The sequence below is a fragment of the Barbus barbus genome (genome assembly GCF_936440315.1).
Source record: "Barbus barbus genome assembly, chromosome: 17".
Taxonomy (NCBI): domain Eukaryota; kingdom Metazoa; phylum Chordata; class Actinopteri; order Cypriniformes; family Cyprinidae; genus Barbus; species Barbus barbus.
This window is the reverse complement of record NC_136745.1, coordinates 12299294-12319401: the sequence shown is the minus strand read 5'-3', so window position 1 is coordinate 12319401 and position 20108 is coordinate 12299294. Positions and strand designations below refer to the sequence as shown.

Below are 20108 nucleotides of genomic sequence, written 5' to 3'. Positions count from 1 at the left end.
AATTTACCGTTTTCACCTCTGATATTATAACAGTTATTAAGTTATTGACAGTTATTAAGAATTAAAGTTATGCATTGACAGAAGTTTCGTGCGCAGACGTCTTTTTGGCGGGAGCTGTTGCCATGGTGAATCGTAATTTTGGTGCTCCGCTGATCATGACTTTTCATAGTCGTGGTGCATACGCTAAACTCAGAGTAAACCTACTCAGAGTTGAATAAACTAACACAATTCAGCCAGTCTCCGAGATGTACGTGTGCTATAGGAGTCAATGACTCCTTCATAATGATTCATTTAGGCACGAGACAAACCACTGATATTTTATGGTCTCTTTTGAGTGTGGCAGGTATAGGTTGTTATATTTTAATATATTTTCAATTTTTTTGGTTATATTTTAAGGCTCTTATATTTTAAATACAAGTGCAAGTATACATTAAAAAAGTCACATTGAATTTTGGTTGCATTATATTTGCATTCTTTGTTCTATTTATTTTTATTAATGACCATTTGTTTGTGTTTAAGCACTTTGTTCATCAAATATCATTCTAAATTGCCATCTGTTGATCACAAGACTCTGGTATGTGATGCTAGAACATTTTTAAAGAATTATGAGCCATCTGTTAGTGACCTGTATGAATATTAGCCCATCCCTCTTGCTTTCAGCAACATCTTGAGAAGACAAAATCAAGAAGTTAGAATTACCTGACAACCACTGCAGTTGAGACATTTCTTGTTATCATAAAGTAATTTAACTACTAATGAAACTTAACAGAGACACTGGGACGTGTTCATTTTAAATTGTGATATATCACAGTATTACTGTTTTTGACTGTATGTCTGATCAAAAATGCATATGCATGAACATAAAAATCTTTTAAAAACAAATCTTACAGACTTTTGTACGCTTATGTGACTTTGCAATGTGACCTGGTCATATCGTCATGATTTTCACTCACTAATGCGGCATATGTTGAACATTTTTTGTTTATGGATGAGATGCTGCTCTCCATGCTGAATTATAGTTTACTGTTTGGGAGACATGCTGGCAACGAGAGTTGAATAAATCAGAAAAATCCAAAAGGTTCATGCATATTTTATTCAAGAGTAAAAAAAGAGATTTGTCCCATAGGGCATGCTCACACTGTCCGTACTGTAGGTCAGGAAATCATGATGCTCAGAATGATGCTCCAGAGAAAAATACAAGCTATAGAATCACAAATAACTCATGAACATTTTCATTATTCATAAAGTAAAGCACAATAAGCAACCAAAACAAGGATGAGGCAAAGTGGAATAAACCAGCAGAACTCTTAATAATAATAATAATAATCATAAGTAACCAGAATATTGTTTAGAATAATGATCAGAATATACTTCTCCTTAAAAATGTGAGACACGTTAAGGTGTGTCCATATTCGATTTACATTTGAAATAACCATGCAGTCATGCTTTGGCAGCCCGGATGTCTTTTCACAGAATTATGTTCCTTCACACTACTGGATAACTTCTGTACATTGATAAAGAAACGCAAAAGGTTTAACATCTCATCGGAGCTTAATTAACTGTACAGCAATGTAAACAGACAAAAAAGAACCCAACAAACAATAAATAAATAAATAAATAGCTTGAATACAAAATAAAATAACATGAAAATAAGCGATAACAAAACGGTCCTTAAAAATATACGCCATTTATATACAAAATAAACTCCCATGAATTATGCGTGGCTGGAAATCCGTTCTGTCTAGTGTGGCAACACAGGACAAGGACCTGTTTGAAACCACCCATAACAGCCCCACGCAATCCCTCAACTCAAATCACCCCCCCTGTTTCTCGCATTCACACACACACACACACACACACACACACAGCTGACTGAACGCTTCCCCCCACTCAGCTCCGGAGCACCAGAGGAGGCTGGAAAGTGTCAGACTGCCATAGCAACCGCAGCACGACGTGCCAACACAGTGAGCACACAGCATGTGGGGCGTTATGGAGACTCCAAACCTCTCTGTTATTTGTGGATTAATCGTGATAACCTGTGTGAAGTTATTCTGTGTAATATTAGTTATTCCATAGATATAGTGATTACTAGTAGCAAAACATAGAACTGCAAGAGAAGTGTGAAAGTAAACGGTTACAAGCTTCTTGCACACGTACGAACGCAAACGTACGCTCCGACGCTTTCGAATAAATAGTGCGTCGGCCTTGTGTTTTAAATTTCACAGCAGGCCAAGAAAAAAAAGGTAAGCTTTTGTGAAAACCTACTTATCATCATCATCATCATCATATAGTAATTATATATCACATGTCGCCCAGACACGCACGCAAAGTGCAAACACGCATAAATAAACATCTCTTCAGACAAAGGAACCAGAAATGCACTCCGTGTTTGTATTTCCATTACATAGCCCCATATCCATAAACTACATATCCCATCATGCAACTCTCACGCATGATCATCTTCGCGCGGCCCATCTCGTGTTAGTCGTTGAGGCCGTTGAACGTCAAGTAGGGAATTCTGTCTAAATATATCACATAATCCATCTGCTACATAGACGGTAGCAGTGAAAATGAGAGGAGAGGGGAGAATTGCATTATGGGAGGAGGAGCAGGGGCGAGCGAGGGATGGGAGGAGGAGGAGGAGATGAATCACTGGATATTGCTGTTGTCGTCCGTGCCATTGGATTCGGCCATGTTCATCTTGCCCATCGACAGCCCCATGCTGTTGACCATGTCTCGGCGAGGCGGCATGCGCTCGTTTATGCGGTCCAGACCCTTCGCCTCCGCGAAACTGGTGATTTTGTGCTGTGGAGAAAAGCCACGGATGGCTACGAGAGAAAAATTGAGAGAAAAGAAGAGCAGTCACCAATTGCGCATGGGCAAAATCTAAACACAAGCAGACATACCACAAATGATCACATACTGTTAGACAGATGAGTGGATTATTCTACAAATTGGATAGAGTCACAGAGTGTTCTCTTGACATGATGATATATCTATATCAAGAGATACACACATACACATGTCTGGGTCATATTTCACTTCAAAATCATATTTCGGAGTTTACAATTTTGCAGTATGTGAAAAAAAATAAAAATAAAATACATTATATAGTAATATACAGTGGGGAAAAATTATTCAATCCCCTGCTGATTTTGTACATTTGCCCACTGACAAAGAAATGATCAGTCTATAATTTTAATGGTAGGTTTATTTGAACAGTGAGAGACAGAATAACAAAGAAATCCAGAAAAACACTTTTCAAAAGTTATAAATTGACTTGCATTTTAAATAAAAGTGAAATAAGTGTTTGACCCTTTCGCAAAACATGACTTAGTACTTGGTGGCAAAACCCTTCACAGAGGTCAGACGTTTCTTGTAGTTGGCCACCAGATTTGCACACATCTCAGGAGGGATTTTGTCCCACTCCTCTTTGCAGATCCTCTCCAAGTATTTAAGGATTTGAGGCTGACCTTCAGCTCCCTCCACAGATTTTCTATGGGATTGAGGTCTGGAGACTGGCTAGGCCACTCCAGGACCTTAATGTGCTTCTTCTTGAGCCACTCCTTTGTTGCCTTGGCCGTGTGTTTTGGGTCATTGTCATGCTGTAATACCCATCCACGGCCCATTTTCAATGCTCTGGCTGGCTTCAATGCCCTGGCCCTTACGGAACATGGCCCCGTCCATCGTCCCTTTGATGCGGTGTAGTTGTCCTGTCCCCTTAGCAGAAAAACCCCCTCAAAGCATAATGTTTCCACCTCCATGTTTGACGGTGGGGATGGTGTTCTTGGGGTCATAGGCAGCATTCCTCCTCCTCCAAACACGGCGAGTTGAGTTGATGACAAAGAGCTGGATTTTGGTCTCATCTGACCACAACACTTTCACCCAGTTCTCCTCTGAATCATTGGCAAACTTCAGACGGGCATGTACATGTGCTTTCTTGAGCAGGGGGACCTTGCGGGCGCTGCAGGATTTCAGTCCTTCAAGGCGTAGTGTGTTACCAATTGTTTTCTTGGTGTCTATGGTCCAAGCTGCCTTGAGATCATTGACAAGATCCTCCCGTGTAGTTTTGGACTGATTCCTCACCGTTCTCATCAGCATTGAAACTCCACGAGGTGAGATCTTGCATGGAGCCCCAGACCGAGGGAGATTGACAGTTATTTTGTGTTTCTTCCATTTGCGAATAATCGCACCAGCTGTTGTCACCTTCTCTCCAAGCTGCTTGGCGATGGTCTTGCAGCCCATTCCATTCTTGTGTAGGTCTACAATCTTGTCCCTGACATCCTTGGACAGCTCTTTGGTCTTGGCCATGGTGGAGAGTTTGGAATCTGATTGACTGATTGCTTCTGTGGACAGGTGTCTTTTATACGGGTAACAAACTGAGATTAGGAGCACTACCTTTAAGAGAGTGCTCCTAATCTCAGCTCCTTACCTGTATAAAAGACGGTGGGAGCCAGAAATCTTGCTGATTGATAGAGGATCAAATACTTATTTGACTCATTAAAATGCAAATCAATTTATAACTTTTTTGAAATGCGTTTCTCTGGATATTCTTGTTGTTATTCTGTCTCTCACTGTTCAAATAAACCTACCATTAAAATTATAGACTGATCATTTCTTTGTCAGTGGGCAAACGTACAATATCAGCAGGGGATCAAATACAACCCCACTGTATATTATTTATTTTAAATAAATAAATGCATGTATTTATGTAAATCAAAATATACTTTTACATCTTCCTCACAAAATGATTACTGTAATGTAAAAAAAAAAAAAAAAAAAAAAAAAAAAAAAATATATATATATATATATATATATATATATATATATATATATATATATATATATATAATTTTTTTTTTATTTTTTTTTACCAGGGTCGTATTTGTTGTACAAAATTATTTATTTTTTGAATTTGTAAATAATAAAATTCATAAGTTTACAATATTGGACAAATTATAGTAATGAATATTTCAGGGGCATTATATTTCAATATTAATAATATTAATAATACTGCAAAAATATTAATTTCTTTAATATTTTGCATACACATTAATATTTTCTTTATGCACATTTTTTTCTTTTGATTATTGGAGTGAAATATGATCTAGTATGATTTTAAATTTCACTCATACACAGATATCTCTTCAAACACTCTACTGTTTCACTCTGCTATGTAATAGTCACATTATAAGCACAAATTCACAACTGCACATATTTCACAACTAGTCACACACGATATATCATCAGTGTTGGGAAGGTTACTTTGGAAATGTAATAGGTTACAGATTATAAATTAAACTGCAATACACTGTGTACTATTTCAATTACTTTAAGTAATGTAGGTGATTACATTTAAATGCTTTTCTAAAATTCTACATTTTAAAATCATTTTCAGACATTTAAACCAGGCATGTTAACCTTACAGTAGAACTCAACACTGATTACTGTCCTCATCACTTAGATTAAGATTATAATAATTTATTTTTTAAAGCACAGCCATCACAAAATTAGACTTTAGCACTTATTTTTACTTTGAGATTGTTTGAGGTTAAAAACAGATGTGAAATATTAAAAATAATTAGTTTAATAGATACTGTTTTTGAAATCAAATCATTGCATAGCAATGACAGGAAACACTGGCATCTAACAATGCCTTGGAAACAAGTTATTCTTAAAAGAATAAAGCCAAATAGGAAATAAAACAGCTATCAAATAAGCATTTGTCCTATTCTGTGTCCTATCGCCAGAAACACTGGTGTCTCATAATTCAGAACAATCGATCAAAAACAGGCAAAGCAACAAATGAATATTATTCAACATATCCTAGCTTTTTACAGAAAATATTTTTTTTTTCTCAGTAACTGTAACCGGATTATTTATTTTGTAATTAAATTATGCAATGCGGTTACATGTCACTAGGTACTCCCCAACACTGTATGTGGTGTACAAGGGAACAGCTGTGGCGATGATAATGGACGTTACATCTTATCACTTTCACTCCCACTTCAACTGGAAAACCTCACAAGGACCAACAGCACAGTCAATGTTTCCATTAGAAAACAAACCCATTTCACCGGCATCAAAATAGTTTTTTGTAATGTCAATTTGTAATGTACTTTGAACCATTCTGATGGAAACATAGTGCCTTATACCACAGTCAGAGATGATGTGAGACTCTCTCTTGGGTTTGCTCTCAGACAACAGAGATGTTTTTGGCTTTCAAATACATTGAAGCTCTTCCTGTCTCACCCTGTGTGCTGAGAAAAGAGTTTTGGAAGTATTTTTGCCACTGATTTTCTCCATAGGTATTCTTTCATAAGTATATAAACCTTGAAGTTAACCAACTTGCTCCGATATGAATAATTATGCTAAAACGTTTGAGTTATTTTAAAGAAAACAGACAGTTCACCAGTGTTATTAACTAAAAAATCTATTACTAATAAAAATCATTTTCATTCATTCAAATAAAGCTTAAATAAGTTAGAAAACATTAGATGACAAATTCAAACTTAAAACACATTATGAAAATAAGAAATGTTGCCTTTGAAACTAATTGAAATAAGCTGAATTTGAAGTACTAAAATTATTAAAACTAAAAATGAAAAAAAGAAAGAAAAGTATAAAAATGACAAAAGCACTAAATTACTAATTACCAAAAAAACTAAATTACCAAAAACTACATTGAAACACAAAGTAAAAATATATATTTTTTAAATATTAATAAATATTATAACAGAATATTAATAATATTAAAATAACACTGCTGTGTACTTAACATCTTCCACTAAGAAATTAAGTATTTATTATTATTTATTTTATTTTTTATCTTTGTTTAATAAACAGAATCGTTCATGAGGTAAGTATTAAAATTGCAATTACAGAAATATTCTCATTTCCTGATATCTACACAGAAATTAATTCAACTTGTTTTGTATTATATTGTGAGTATGAATGCAATACAATAAAGGATGTCAGGTGTTAAACATATTTTTTTGTTTTCTTTTAAGTACAAATCACTTCTACAGAAGTGTATTTCATTGCTTCACAACCTTGGAGCTCTAGGTCAATCTGACAAGGGTAATATGTTATTGATTTAAAGCCAATTTTGCTACATGGAGATTTTAAATGGCATTTAATATCCAGAACCCTCATTGACCTTGAAGTCATTGTTTACCAGACTTAAGCAAAGACCATTTAGAATGAGTCTAAAAAACAAACCCTGTCATAGGGAGGTCACATGATCCCTGCAGATCACATGGTCATGATAGACCAAACCCAGAGTGAGTACGCAAGGAGCGGCGCTGGGGTGATCAGCGTTTGGGGCGGGGTGCTGTAAGAATACTGGGTCATTAGTGAAAGGCAGGGGCGCGTGCCCTAACCTGCCTATGGCCCAGATTCTTGCCGTCTGCTGAGTCATTCTGTAACCTTGCTGATTAGGTACATAAGAATGTGTGCCGTTGGAAAAACAAGTCGAGAACAGCAGAGCAGAGTCCAGCATTTGCATAAGCAGGAAGTGTGTTTGTGTGGTTATGTATGTGTGTACATGTCTATGTATGTCTCAGTGTATTTCTATAAAACACTATTCAAACTAGCTTTCTAAACAACATCTGAGTTACAATTATCAACAGAGGACATACTTTATATACCGATTTAAACAGGATTGAGATCTAGTTTTTACTGAATTTAAATTGTCTATTGGCTGGATGTGCTTTATGATGTATACAATATCCATGCTGAAAAAGCAGCTTAAACTGTTTGTGCAGGTCTAGCTGTTCTCCCAGCCTCTCAAGTGCCTCAAACCCCTCTAAAACTAGAAAACCAGACCAGCTTGTGCAGCAAGAGAGATAAGAAAAACCATTTAGTCTGGTTTCTTTTAGCGGGGATATGATTATGACATTATGTATATTATTATGGGAAGGAATTCCTTAAAATGATAATCAAACCTGATGCTACATACACCTATCTGGATTTATTCGTTGAAAAATGGTAGGCAATTTAGCCATAACTTTTAAAGGGATCATATGATGCGATTTCAAGTTTTTCTTTCTCTTTGGAGTGTTACAAGCTGATTGTGCATAGATAAGACCCCTGAAGTTGCAAAGACTAAAGTCTCAAAACCAAAGAGATATTCTTTATCAAAGTTAAGACTCTGCCATGCCCCCCTAAAACGGCTCATTCAAACACGCCCCCACATGTCTATGTCACGATGTGGAAATATTTGCGTAAGGCGTGGTTTCAGTAACCGCAGTAGTGTTGAAGCAGCCATGTCAGGGAGATGCTGTGTGTTTCTAGGCGAAAGCAAAAGCACTTTATTTGGCCTTCCGAAAGTAGATGCAACAGAACAGCAACGCATTTCATGGACGACCGTTTCGAGAACCTAGGAGAGAAGGTAATTCTACTTTGCTATGACAATCTGGCACTTCTGAATCAGCGACTGTAAGTATGTTTTGTTATTAGTTTAAGTATTTGCTATTGACTGTTTCGTCGTGTGTGTGTGCTCGCGTGTGTGAGAGAGGGAGACATGGTCACACATCCATGGCTTGTGTGTGTGTGTGTGTATGTGTGAGAGAGAGAGAGACACACACACAGAGTCACATCACAGAGGAGTGTAAAGCTCGCGATTATGGAAAGGGGCCTTATATTTCCGACGCGGCTTGTGGTGTTCGGCCAATCACAATGCACTATGCCAGTTGGCCAATCAGAGCAGACTGCGCTTGTCGGAAGGAGGGACTTTGTAGAAAACGAAGCGTTTGAGAGAGGCTGGGCATAGAGGACCTACAATAATGTACAGTTTTTGAAAAATAATGTGTTTTGTTGATAATTAAAGCATGTCAACATATACTGTTACACCAAATACACAAAATAATGATCTTTAAAAAAGCATCATATGACCCCTTTAACAGAGATTGTGTTACAAAAACTAGACCAGAGTAAAATGGAGAAAACGTAAGTCTGTGAATCAAATTTACCTCAGAGAAACCTAATCATGTTTGAAAACTGTTCTAAGATATCAACAAAATCTGATAAAACCTCCATTAGGAATGTCCTCAAAGGTAAAAAATAAATAAATTAATGACTAAATAAATTAATTAAATATAAAATTAATATTATTAAATAAAGCATTTTTTTTTTAAATCTAGAAATTAACATTTTCTTTTCATTAGTCTGTAGTCTTTGTAATTAAATGTAGCTTAAAAACTATACAAGTGTATGGTTAATGTTTTTGAAAGAAATCTCACCAAGGCTAAAATTATTTGGTTAAAAATACAGTAAAAAGTGTAAAATATTATTACAATTTAAAATAAGTGTTTTCTATTTGAATTAGTTTTAAAATGTAATTTATTCCTGTGATGCAAAGCTGAATTTTCAGCATCATTACTCCAGTCTTTGGTGTCACATGATCCTTCAGAAATCATTCCAATATGCTGATTTGCTGCTCAAAAAACATTTCTGATTATTATCAATGTTGAAAACAGTTGTGCAGCTTCATATTTTTGTGGAAACCATGATATATTTATTTTTCAGGATTCTTTGATGAATATAAAGTTCAAACGAACAGTATTTATTTGAAATAGAAATCTTCTGTAACATAAATGTTTTTATTGAAATTTTTTATCAGTTTAATGGATCCTCGCTGAATAAATGTATTCATTTCTTTAAAAAAATATTTTACTGACCCCAAACTTTTAAATAGTGTATGTTCCCATTTACATATTTTAGATAAATGTGTATGTGTGTCTGTGAGAAATACACAATCCCTGACCAGTCATAGCACCCCACACGCTCAGTTAGCTAGGCTGCGCTGTCTAGCAAGCTAGCGTGTTACGGTGGTCGCTATGAAACCTCTGAGCAGCACAGAGAGATAGAGGCCGGCCAGTTTACCTTCTCCATCCTCAACCGTCTCCACGGCTTCAATGGCCTCGATGGTAGCTGAGGAGGCACAGAAAGACAGACGGAGAGAAGGAGAGAGGGAGAGAGGGAGGATGGATGGGGGAGTTTATTGTGACAGTCATGCACGCAGCATAGTCCCCCAGCATTAGCTGCCAAGTAGCTGCCCCGGACAGTTAGCAGTTAGCGTTAGCCGGTTAGTGTCCCTGTATGTTTGTGCACATTTCTGATGGTTTAATTAGCGAAGAGAATGAACGAAAATGTTTGACTAAAAGAGAGGGGTTAGCAAACATGTCCATGAGTTTGTAAGTCATTGTCTTAGTGACCTTGAGAGAGAAAAGAGGCTGTGATGGGAGAGAGAGTAAGCGATGTTTGCTTTTGTAACTCACCGCTCTGCAAGGTCTGTTTTCCTCCAGACAGTACGCCGCTCGGCAGCATGCCGGTGGGGGTCAGACCTTTCAGGGTTAACACATTCTCACTCTCCTCTCTGTCGAAACAACCACACATCTGTGATTAAACACTCATATACACCACACAAACTCAACAATGCGCTTGTCACACTTGTCTTGTAAAAATCTATTTTGTTAACTGAAATAAAGCTGAAATAAATAAAAAAATCCATATCAGATGAAAAACCTGAAAATGAACTGAATTGAAATGAAATAAGTATTAAAACTGCTAAAACTAAAACTGAAATAAAAGTAAATGAAAGCTAAATTGAAATAATTAAAACTAAAAAATGAATAAAATGAACACTGACAATGTAAAAATTATTCAAAATATTAATAAACACTGTAATATTATATAAATAATACTAAATAACTGTTAACCATTGGTTATTTAATATTCTTAATTGCATAATTATGAAGTTAATGACATTAATTGGACAAGCTCAGCATGCAACTGCTTGTCCATTTGTGGAAATGTGTCTTCTCAAACGTACTACAATAATACAACACATGGATGTTTTTGCAAATCAACACATGAATATTTAATGATGTAAGTATTGTTTAGTTTGTGATCGGTCACCTTTGGCACTGCATTAGACATGTGATTAAAGTCAGTGTTAACCAAGGTTAAAAGTGGCTTTAACCCATGATTTAAAAAGTATTCAAACCTGTTCATTAGAAGGGGATGTCCCAATAATTTTGTCCATATAGCGTATTTCAATTGGTAGCCAAGGCATCATTTCTAATCGTCATTTGTTTTTCATCAGTTTTTCATTTAAAAAGTTTTTTTCCAATTAATGAAAATTATTTTAATGGTTGCAATGACAACACTGTCTCACACCGCACAAACACACACATATTGCTGTATATATATTAAATATATATATATATATATATATATATATATATATTTATATATATATTTGTCCTACACACCTAAACCACAAACATGTGTTCCCAACCCCTCCAAGACTCACCGCAGGACTGAGAACATTTTGGCCATTTTGCCGATGGCACGGATCTTGTTTCTGATGACCTCTTTACGGGCGGCTGCAGCATTAGCTAAGGGGAACCAGGAAACAAATTTAGATTTCATAAACAACATACTGAAGCTGAATATTCTGCATAAAAAGATTTTAAAATGAAGCAATGTTTCTCTATGGATCTGGGATGTCTAATTCTTATTTTTAAAGCTACAGTACATAATTGTTCATTGTTCAGTTGCTAAACAATTTAAGTTGTTAGAGAATGCCAAAAATAAGCAAAATGTTTATTTTAGTTGTCATATTGTTGTATTTGACTTTAAAAACTATAGGTGTAATAATTTAAATGATCTAGTCCTGTGCATTTTAGAAAACCTTAGAGGTACAATGTGCAGTCCTCACCATCAAAGATCTCATCTCCATCATTCATAAGCTCATCATCAGAGCAGATACTGAGGACATTCACCAACATTTCTGTCACTGTACAGGAGTCAAAGGTAAAAAAGACAAGATCTTTTAACATTTTAGCATAAACTATGATCATTTTGAACAAATACATTCACAACAACACCATAACAAGAAAAGCTATATTGGTACGCTGGATAAACTTGATCCTTTATCTCCATCTCTATCAAGTGAAATATTTTTGGATGGCTCATTTGCTTCATTCTAATTTGACTTGTTGAGACAGAATAGATGGAGCTATTCCAGCTGCTTTGTTTTAACAAGTCAGCAGAAGAGCACATCCATTTTCCTCACACACACCCAGAATAAAGAAAACTGAAAGAATCTGTGCAGTCACAAACCCTGGCTGTCTCCAGGCAGAATGAGAATGTCTCAAGTTGTTTAGCAACATTGTTTAAGAACATGTTTCCTCGAATTTCCCACCTTTCTCTCCGACGAACGGAAGAGACCAGGTGAAGACATCCATGAAGTTGGGCAGCCAGTACGGATGTGGCGAGCAGTTGAACTGTCGTATGTTCATAACGTTGTTCTCGTATTTAAGCACGGCCGCTGCGGACAGGCATTAAGGCAGTTATATTCACATAAAACAAACATATTTACATAAGTTAAGTATCTCTACTTCTCTAATGAACATCTGTAACTTACTTTTTTTGCACATGATTGACACACAACAAAAACACAAAGACTTGCAACTTTGCATTACATACAATGGCCTCTGACATACGTCAGTATTTATATATCTTACAAAACAGGTTTTGTAGAAGAGACACATGGAAACCTATCAACAACATGCCTGGGTTACATTTCATATTTCAGAAAAAGATAAGAAAAAATATTTTACACATAGAAACTTAAGCCTTTTCAGGACAATCAGGAAGTTGATATACAGTATATGAATATATGTGTGTAAATGATAATGATTGTAATTAATAAATAACTATATATTATTAAATAATTTTTTTCTATTATATATATATATATATATATATATATATAATTCCTAATTATTTGTATTATATTAATAATTTCATTTTTAAATTTAATGAAAAATATAAAATGTATAAAATACTGTTTGTTGTCTATATTTGTTGTATAACTTTGTACTAAATTAAATTAATGCTGATCTACACTAGAGTTTAAGTGTCACATTAAAATCATATAAAAAAATCATAAAAAAATTATATCATTACAAGAATAACGCTGTAATTTTGTTTTCTTCAAGATACAATTCGTTTCATTCTGAGATTCACCTGCTCCTACATAATGAACCACATGTGTTGGCATGTAACCATGTGGCCGAGAGAAAACTTGAATTCAGACCTTTGTTGTTGTAAACGTCCAGGTAGTTTGGAGCAGAGAAGATGGTGATGAGAGAAGGGAAACCTGTAGTCTGACTCTTCCTGTACATACGGTAACTGAGACAGCAAGAAAACAAAGTAGAGAAGGAAGATGGAAACCCCCAAAAAGTTTGGTTTCTCAAAGCATAGTCTCAGATCATAATAAATTATTGTTCGGAAGCCTTAATTCACTGTTTATTTTAAAACAACTTGGCCTTAAATGTGCAAAGGCGTGCGATACAGCAAAATTATGAACATAAAATGCTTTAAATGCTGTGTAAAATGAATGTACTAACAAGCTGTCTGTTGTTGTTGTCACCTGTTGTACTGAATATTGTTTATGCATTACTTTTACTGTTGTTTAGTTGACTGTAAGGTATAGTTCACTATTGTAGAGTGTCTTTGCACATTTAAAGCTACTCTGACAGATAAGTGGGCCTGGACCGAGGTGAATAGGTGAATGTTTGTGCATTTGTGGCATTTCAGATCAATAAACACTACTGTACTGTAATGCATGTGGATTATGGAGAATCAATTGCTCTCTGCGTCTGTCTGTCTGCTGTATTTGATCGTCTATCAACACAAACTCCACCAGCCTGTCAATATACACGTACACATACTTTTTTGTGGGTGTTTCATGACGTTTCTACATCTGTAGGAGGTGAGGAAGGAAAGAAAAGCAGCTATACAGAAAGATACAAGAGGTCAAAGGTGATGTTGGTGTTGGTTTCTTACCCTGCGTCCTGTGCCTCATGTGCCCTGATGACAGACAGTAAGTTGTTGGTCTGTAAAAACTCACACACCGCAGGATAGCTGTAAAAATGATAAAACAGACATTAGCGAGGCTTGATAAACACTATTTATAGTCCTTCACTGATAACACAACTCATTTGACTAAAACAAGCTAAATGCATACTTAGCCAGGCTGAGAGAGCATCTAAAAGCAGCTAAAACCACAATAGACTGTTGTTTTCTCCTACAGGATGTTAGTGTGTCATTGCTAATAGTCCAGTTAGCACTTGTGATTTAGATCTAGTATATCTGTTGAAACCTCATTGCCAGTTCATTAGGTTTCATTTGATTACACACAGCCTTCTGATCTTTATGATAGCGTGTTTATTATTGTCTTACCGCTATCAGCCACCAGTAGGTAGCAGTGATGTAAATGTGCAGCTTACAGTGAAAAAATCACCATCATTTTCGGCTCAAAATATCTGAAGGGTCTAAATGTGATACTAGTAAAGAGATGAGCACTCAGACTCGGTGGTGTATGATTGCATGTTGAAGAATAGTCCTGCATGTTATTTGTTAGTTTAACTTAGCAGTCTATTATTTTCTTTTTCTTACTGGTATTTTGAAAGTAACAGACCTAAAGAGTACACAGACACAGGGATCATTCACTGTGTTTCATTGATTTCAGAAGGTTTCATAAGAAGTGAAAACAGTGAGGATTGTGGGTAAAAACGTTCACACCCGAGGCTCTCATTCACAGGCTGTACAATGTTAGCAGTGGTATCCCTTCTCTTTCTCTCGATCTCTCTCTCTATATATATATTTTCCAGTAAATCTGAATCTAAAAGTAATAATAAAAAAAAAAGTAAAAATGCTATCTATTTTTTATTTGCTTGCTTGCTGCAGGTTTGCAGTGATTCCTTGTAATTTCACCCCAAAAAATCATATCAGTGACTATAAAATAATAATAATAATAATTATTATTATATACTATTTTATTTTAAATATTATAATAGTAAAGTATTTATTTTTATATTATTGTTATTTAATTATTTTTATTATTATTAAATGAAAATAAACAAAATAAGAAATACATACATTCTACATAATTACTATTTTATTTTACAGTATAACAGAAAAATAATAATCTTATATGTAATAATATTATATACATATATATATATAATATTATATAATAGACTAATATTTATGTCTAAATGTTGTTATTTTCAAATGTTAAGCCATCGTACATTCATTTGGTGGAAACCTGCTTCTCCTTTGTTGGCTACAGGTTTAAAAATGCTTCTCATTACAAAATGCTTCACTATTTATTTAATTAAATAGAAGCCTTCGTGATTTGATAATCGCACTAAGCCATATCACGATTTCAGTTTCATTTCGATTAATTGCTTGGCCCTCTTCTCTTCCTTTTCTGCTCCATCATTTCTCTCTTTCTCTCAGGTTCTCACCATATCTCTGTATATTCATATCTCAGCGGATCTGGCAGTAGTAGCCAGTTGTCATGGTAACGGCAGAGCGCAGATTCCCATGGGATTGTGGGGATTCTGTGTTGTGCTGAGGCTGGTCACTGTTTGGACAGCTTTACAATTCCAATTAAACTCGTGCAGCACTTCAGGCGCTGGACTTTCATCTGCACCTTTATTTCACTGTACAAACGGTCCCTGAGGAACATCGGTTTGCTCAGTGGTTGCTCGTTCATAGCGCAGAAGACTTAACATTTAAGATGGCTCTCCTAAAATTCCCTAGAGGTAATATAAAGATACATAAATGACACAATTGTTGACATACAGTAAGATTATAAAATAATCTTACTGTATTATTGTAGCGTTATAAAATAAATGTGGATCGTCGAGTCATTGTTGAGATTTCATTGTTGAGTTACTGAGGGATTTTCTGAGGAGCAGGAGAGTCTCAATTTGCTGTCTAGGAGAAATCACTGAGATACTGAAGGAGGCTGTGTGGTTTACCTGTAGAAGTAGGAGCATCCACGGACACTGTTGTGGCCGAAGTAATCTTGACTCTTTTCATTGCCGAAATCCTCCAGCGGGTCGGACCAGAGCAGATCACACATGGGGCCAAACGCTGGCGGTTCCTTGAACCTGTCCAGCTGAGAGACAAACAGAGAGACAGTGAGTTGTCTAGTAGTATACAAATGTGCTCTGTGTCAAGAATTGATACTGAATGTGATATTGATACTGAATTAGTTGACAAATTTCCCCACAAATCTTTTTTAAAAATGTCTTAAAATAAATGTAAACAACGTTGCTTTATTTAATTCTAAATGCAAAAAAGTGGCTCAGTATTAGTTCTAATTTACCAATTAAAATATTAAAATGTTTATCTTAAGTATATACATAAATATATAAATACAGTGAGTCGTCTGCTCAGTGTCAACATCACTCAAATTAAATATTATTAAATATGCTAATAATACTAATAAATGAACAACATTCTTTAATATTTAACCATATCACACTATTGTTTTCATTTGTTAATATTGTTAATTTTTAAATTAATTTTGCATTAATTTGTTTTTTTTTCTACATTGAAAATAAAAATGTACTTTGTTGTATGAAGTAAAGAAGACAAGAATAATAATTTTAAAAAACAGTGTGGTGTGCTGTGTTTGTGCACAGCCTGTTCATTGCTAAAGAAAACACACCAGAAGCATAATGGGAGATTTACAGCAGATCCGTCAAGCGTCTGTTGTTAGAGCTCAGTCTTAAAACATAAAACATTTTAAATAATCTAGGACTGCTTGATAAGGAATTTCTGGGGAACAGGAACTGGATTTACCGTTCAATAGTTTGGAGTGGGTAAGATTTTTAGTGGTTTATCCTCTTATCCCCACCAAGGCTGCATTTGTATGATCAAAAATACAGTAAAAACTGTAATACTGATAAATAATATTACAATTTAAAATAGCTGTTTTATTTTGCATTATATTTTAAAATGTAATTTATTCCTGTGATGCAAAGCTGAGTTTTCAGCATCATTACTCATTACAGTCTTCAGTGTCACATGAAGATTTAGTGTCCTTCAGCAATAATTCTAATATGCTGATTTGCTGCTAAAGAAACATTTCTTATTTTTGTTGAAAACAGTCATGCTGCTTAATATTTTTGTGAAAACCATGACACATTTTTTATTCTTTGAGCAGAAAGTTCAAAAGAACAAGCATTTATTTGAAAGAAAAACAGTTTGTGAAAATGTAGTCAAAAAGTCACTTTTTGTCAATTAAATGCAGACCCACACTTTTGAACGGTAGAATGAGGATTGTATATATATATATATATATATATATATATATATATGAATATATATATATATATGTATATGTGTGTGTGTGTGTGTGTGTGCGTGTGTGTACAGTATATATATATATATATATATACTGTACACACACATACATTCCTCCTCACCCTCTTAATGTCATCTAATGTGTGTATCTCTGGAGACAGGCCGCCATGAACACACAAAAACTGCTGATTCATCAGAGCAGCCAGAGGCAGACAATCGAACGCATCCATGCACGCGTCGTACACCTGCTCCGAGTATTTGATTTTACCTGAAAGAAAGAGGGACTGAGATCACGCACCTGCACGGAGCATATGATTTCACCCGAGACACAGAGAGTGAGAGACAAACAAAGAGAGCGCAGGAGACAAACAGATGAGAAGTAATGTTACTCCAGAGCTCAGAAATGAAGCGTGCTCCTTCTGAAGGGTTTATTTTCTCAGTATGATACTAATTAGTACATTAAGCTCCTGCATTCATTTACACTTTCAGAGGACACTAAACCAGAGGTGTGTGTGAGACAGTCTGTGCTGTGTCAATCCCACTGCTCCAAATCTACCAATCTGTTCAGCCACATCACTGCATCACTCTGCATTATCTCTCCATCTCTCCCTCCATCTTTCCTCTAATCACACACAAATACTGTCTCACTAATGAAGTTGGATCAATCAATATGTCAAAATTCTACAATGTTGTAGTGTAGTAATATAATAATACAAATGTTCTCTGTGCCAAGAATCTATACTGAATGTGACGACCTTCTCAAATGTACGTCACAATGAGTGAATGTTTAATATAGTCATACTCTGGAGGCAAATTAGTTGACAAATTACCCTTAAAATAAAAAATAAATGTAAAAATGTAAACAGTGCTGCTTTGTTTTATTCTAAATACAAAAAGTTATTAGTTATAATTTACCAATTTATTAAAATGTTTATCTTAAATATACACATAAAAACACTTCCATTACTACTACTACTTTTATTTTATGTATTTTTATTATATATTTAATTACTTAAATTACCATGGAGCTCATTAAAATTTTAAATTATTTAAATATATAATACATTTTCTTATATTTATAAAATTTATTTAAAGATGGTTATATCTGTACATATTTACACATATTTTCTAATATATATTTAATCATTCATTCAGCTGGATCTAATTAAAATTATTATTTTTAATATTCATAATTTTTTATTTTATATCATACTAATGACACTTCAGACTTCATGTAGAGAGAAAGATTATTATTGAATAATGACTTCTCTTTTTTAAATTTTCGAATGATTATTTAAAATAATTTAGTTTATTAGTAGTAGCAGTAGTATTTAGTATTTCATTTTATTTTAAACTCATTTTAGGTGTATGTTGTTGTGTCCCAATTTAGAAAGCACAGTAAACATTTGTATATAAGTTTGAGCATATTAATGTGTGTGTGTGTGTGTGTGTGTGCGTGTGTGTTATGTCAGTCAGCAGATGGTAAAGGAGGGCACCCACTCCTCCTCACTCCCTTCATCAGGGAAATCACACTAGCAGGCTCCCTGGGCCCAACATTAACAGGCAAATTAATTTTCTGCTAATCATACTCCCTCTTTCTCTCTCTGCATCTCTCTTTCTGTCTGGCAAGAGACCGCTCCAGAAAAAGACCTCCATCAGAGGAGAGGAGAGGAGAGGAGAGGTGAAATGTTGCATTTAAGAGAATTGTATAGTTTCACACCTTAAATGTAAGTGTAGAGACACCGTAAATGAAAAGACAGAGTTTTCCTCTTGTCAGTACTCACATTCTTGTTTGAAAGTGAAATATTCAGTCAAATGTCTACATTCATGGTTTCCTCGCAGCAGAAACAGCGTCTTTGGGTAGAGGCTTTTCAGTGACCAGAGGTAAAGGACACACTGAAGGACAGAATATAGATAAGAAAGATGCTTTCACAGACCACATCAAGATATTTAGGCAAAGGTGGTGTGTACTACAATCTAGGGTCCCTAAGCAGGGTAGAACAGAACCTTAGGACATACTCACCTCAATACTGAAGTACCCCCGGTCCACATAGTCCCCTAGAAACAGGTACCTCGTTGTCGCAGGAGACCCGCCAACCTCAAATAACTTCATCAGGTCGAAGAACTGCCCGTGAATATCCCCGCACACTGCAACAACACAAAAAAGATTGGCAATGGCTGAAGGAAACAATGGTGCTTGCAAAAGAGTAATAAAAGCAAGAATTTAGCAGAATGACAGTTTGAGACGTTTGAAGAGATTGAGACCTCTTAACTGTTGTTCAGTTTTCATTAAATAAACTCTGATGTAACCCAAATGTGACCCACAAAACCAGTTTTAAGTCGCTGGAGTATATTTGTAGCAATAGCCAAAAATACATTGTGTGGGTCAAAATTATTGATTTTTCTTTTATGCCAAAAATCATTAGGACATTAAGTAAAGATCATGTTCCATGAAGATATTTAGTCAATTTTCTACTGTAAATATATCAAAACTTAATTTTTGATTAGTAATATGCATCGCTAAGAACTTCATTTGGACAACTTTAAAGGCGATTTTCTCCATATTTCGATTTGTTTGCACCCTCAGATTCCAGATTTTCAACCGATTGTATCTCGGCCAAATATTGTCCAATCATAACAAACCATAAATGTATAAATCTCAATTAAAAAAAAAATTTACCCTCATGACTGGTTTTGTGGTCCAGGGTCACAAATGTTTGACAAAAAACAAACAAACAAACAAAAGCAATTCAGAATGCAAATATAACAGTTACATCCCTGGCATAAACTTATCAGTGAAAATCAAAGGAATATTAAAACGGCCTACTTTAAGTTTATTTAAAAGAAAGAAAGAATAAAACTAATAAAAATGAAAAAAAAGTATTTTAGGATTAGAGATTATTATAGGATTTATTAATTTAACATTATTT

General features: G+C 35.0%; 1 protein-coding gene across 4 annotated transcripts in view; it reads right to left on the bottom strand.

The window, feature by feature from the left end:
• Nucleotides 1-1074: 1074 nt before the first annotated feature.
• LOC306883163 (protein phosphatase 3 catalytic subunit alpha-like) overlaps nt 1075-20108 on the bottom strand; it is a 50804-nt gene continuing 31770 nt past the window's right edge. For 2 of the 4 annotated variants that reach the window (XM_079438283.1, XM_079438284.1), the window contains exons 3-13: nt 19202-19326; nt 18963-19074; nt 17301-17446; nt 15846-15985; nt 13861-13938; nt 13109-13203; nt 12212-12337; nt 11726-11803; nt 11318-11402; nt 10281-10378; nt 1075-2828 (exon numbers count right to left, since the gene is read on the bottom strand). In XM_079438283.1, the coding sequence (XP_079294409.1) occupies nt 2650-2828; nt 10281-10378; nt 11318-11402; nt 11726-11803; nt 12212-12337; nt 13109-13203; nt 13861-13938; nt 15846-15985; nt 17301-17446; nt 18963-19074; nt 19202-19326 (1262 nt within the window). In that variant the 3' untranslated portion in view covers nt 1075-2649. Of the gene's footprint in view, nt 2829-9885; nt 9934-10280; nt 10379-11317; nt 11403-11725; nt 11804-12211; nt 12338-13108; nt 13204-13860; nt 13939-15845; nt 15986-17300; nt 17447-18962; nt 19075-19201; nt 19327-20108 lie in introns of all 4 variants that reach the window. The other 2 variants (XM_079438281.1, XM_079438282.1) reach the window with 2 other exon arrangements.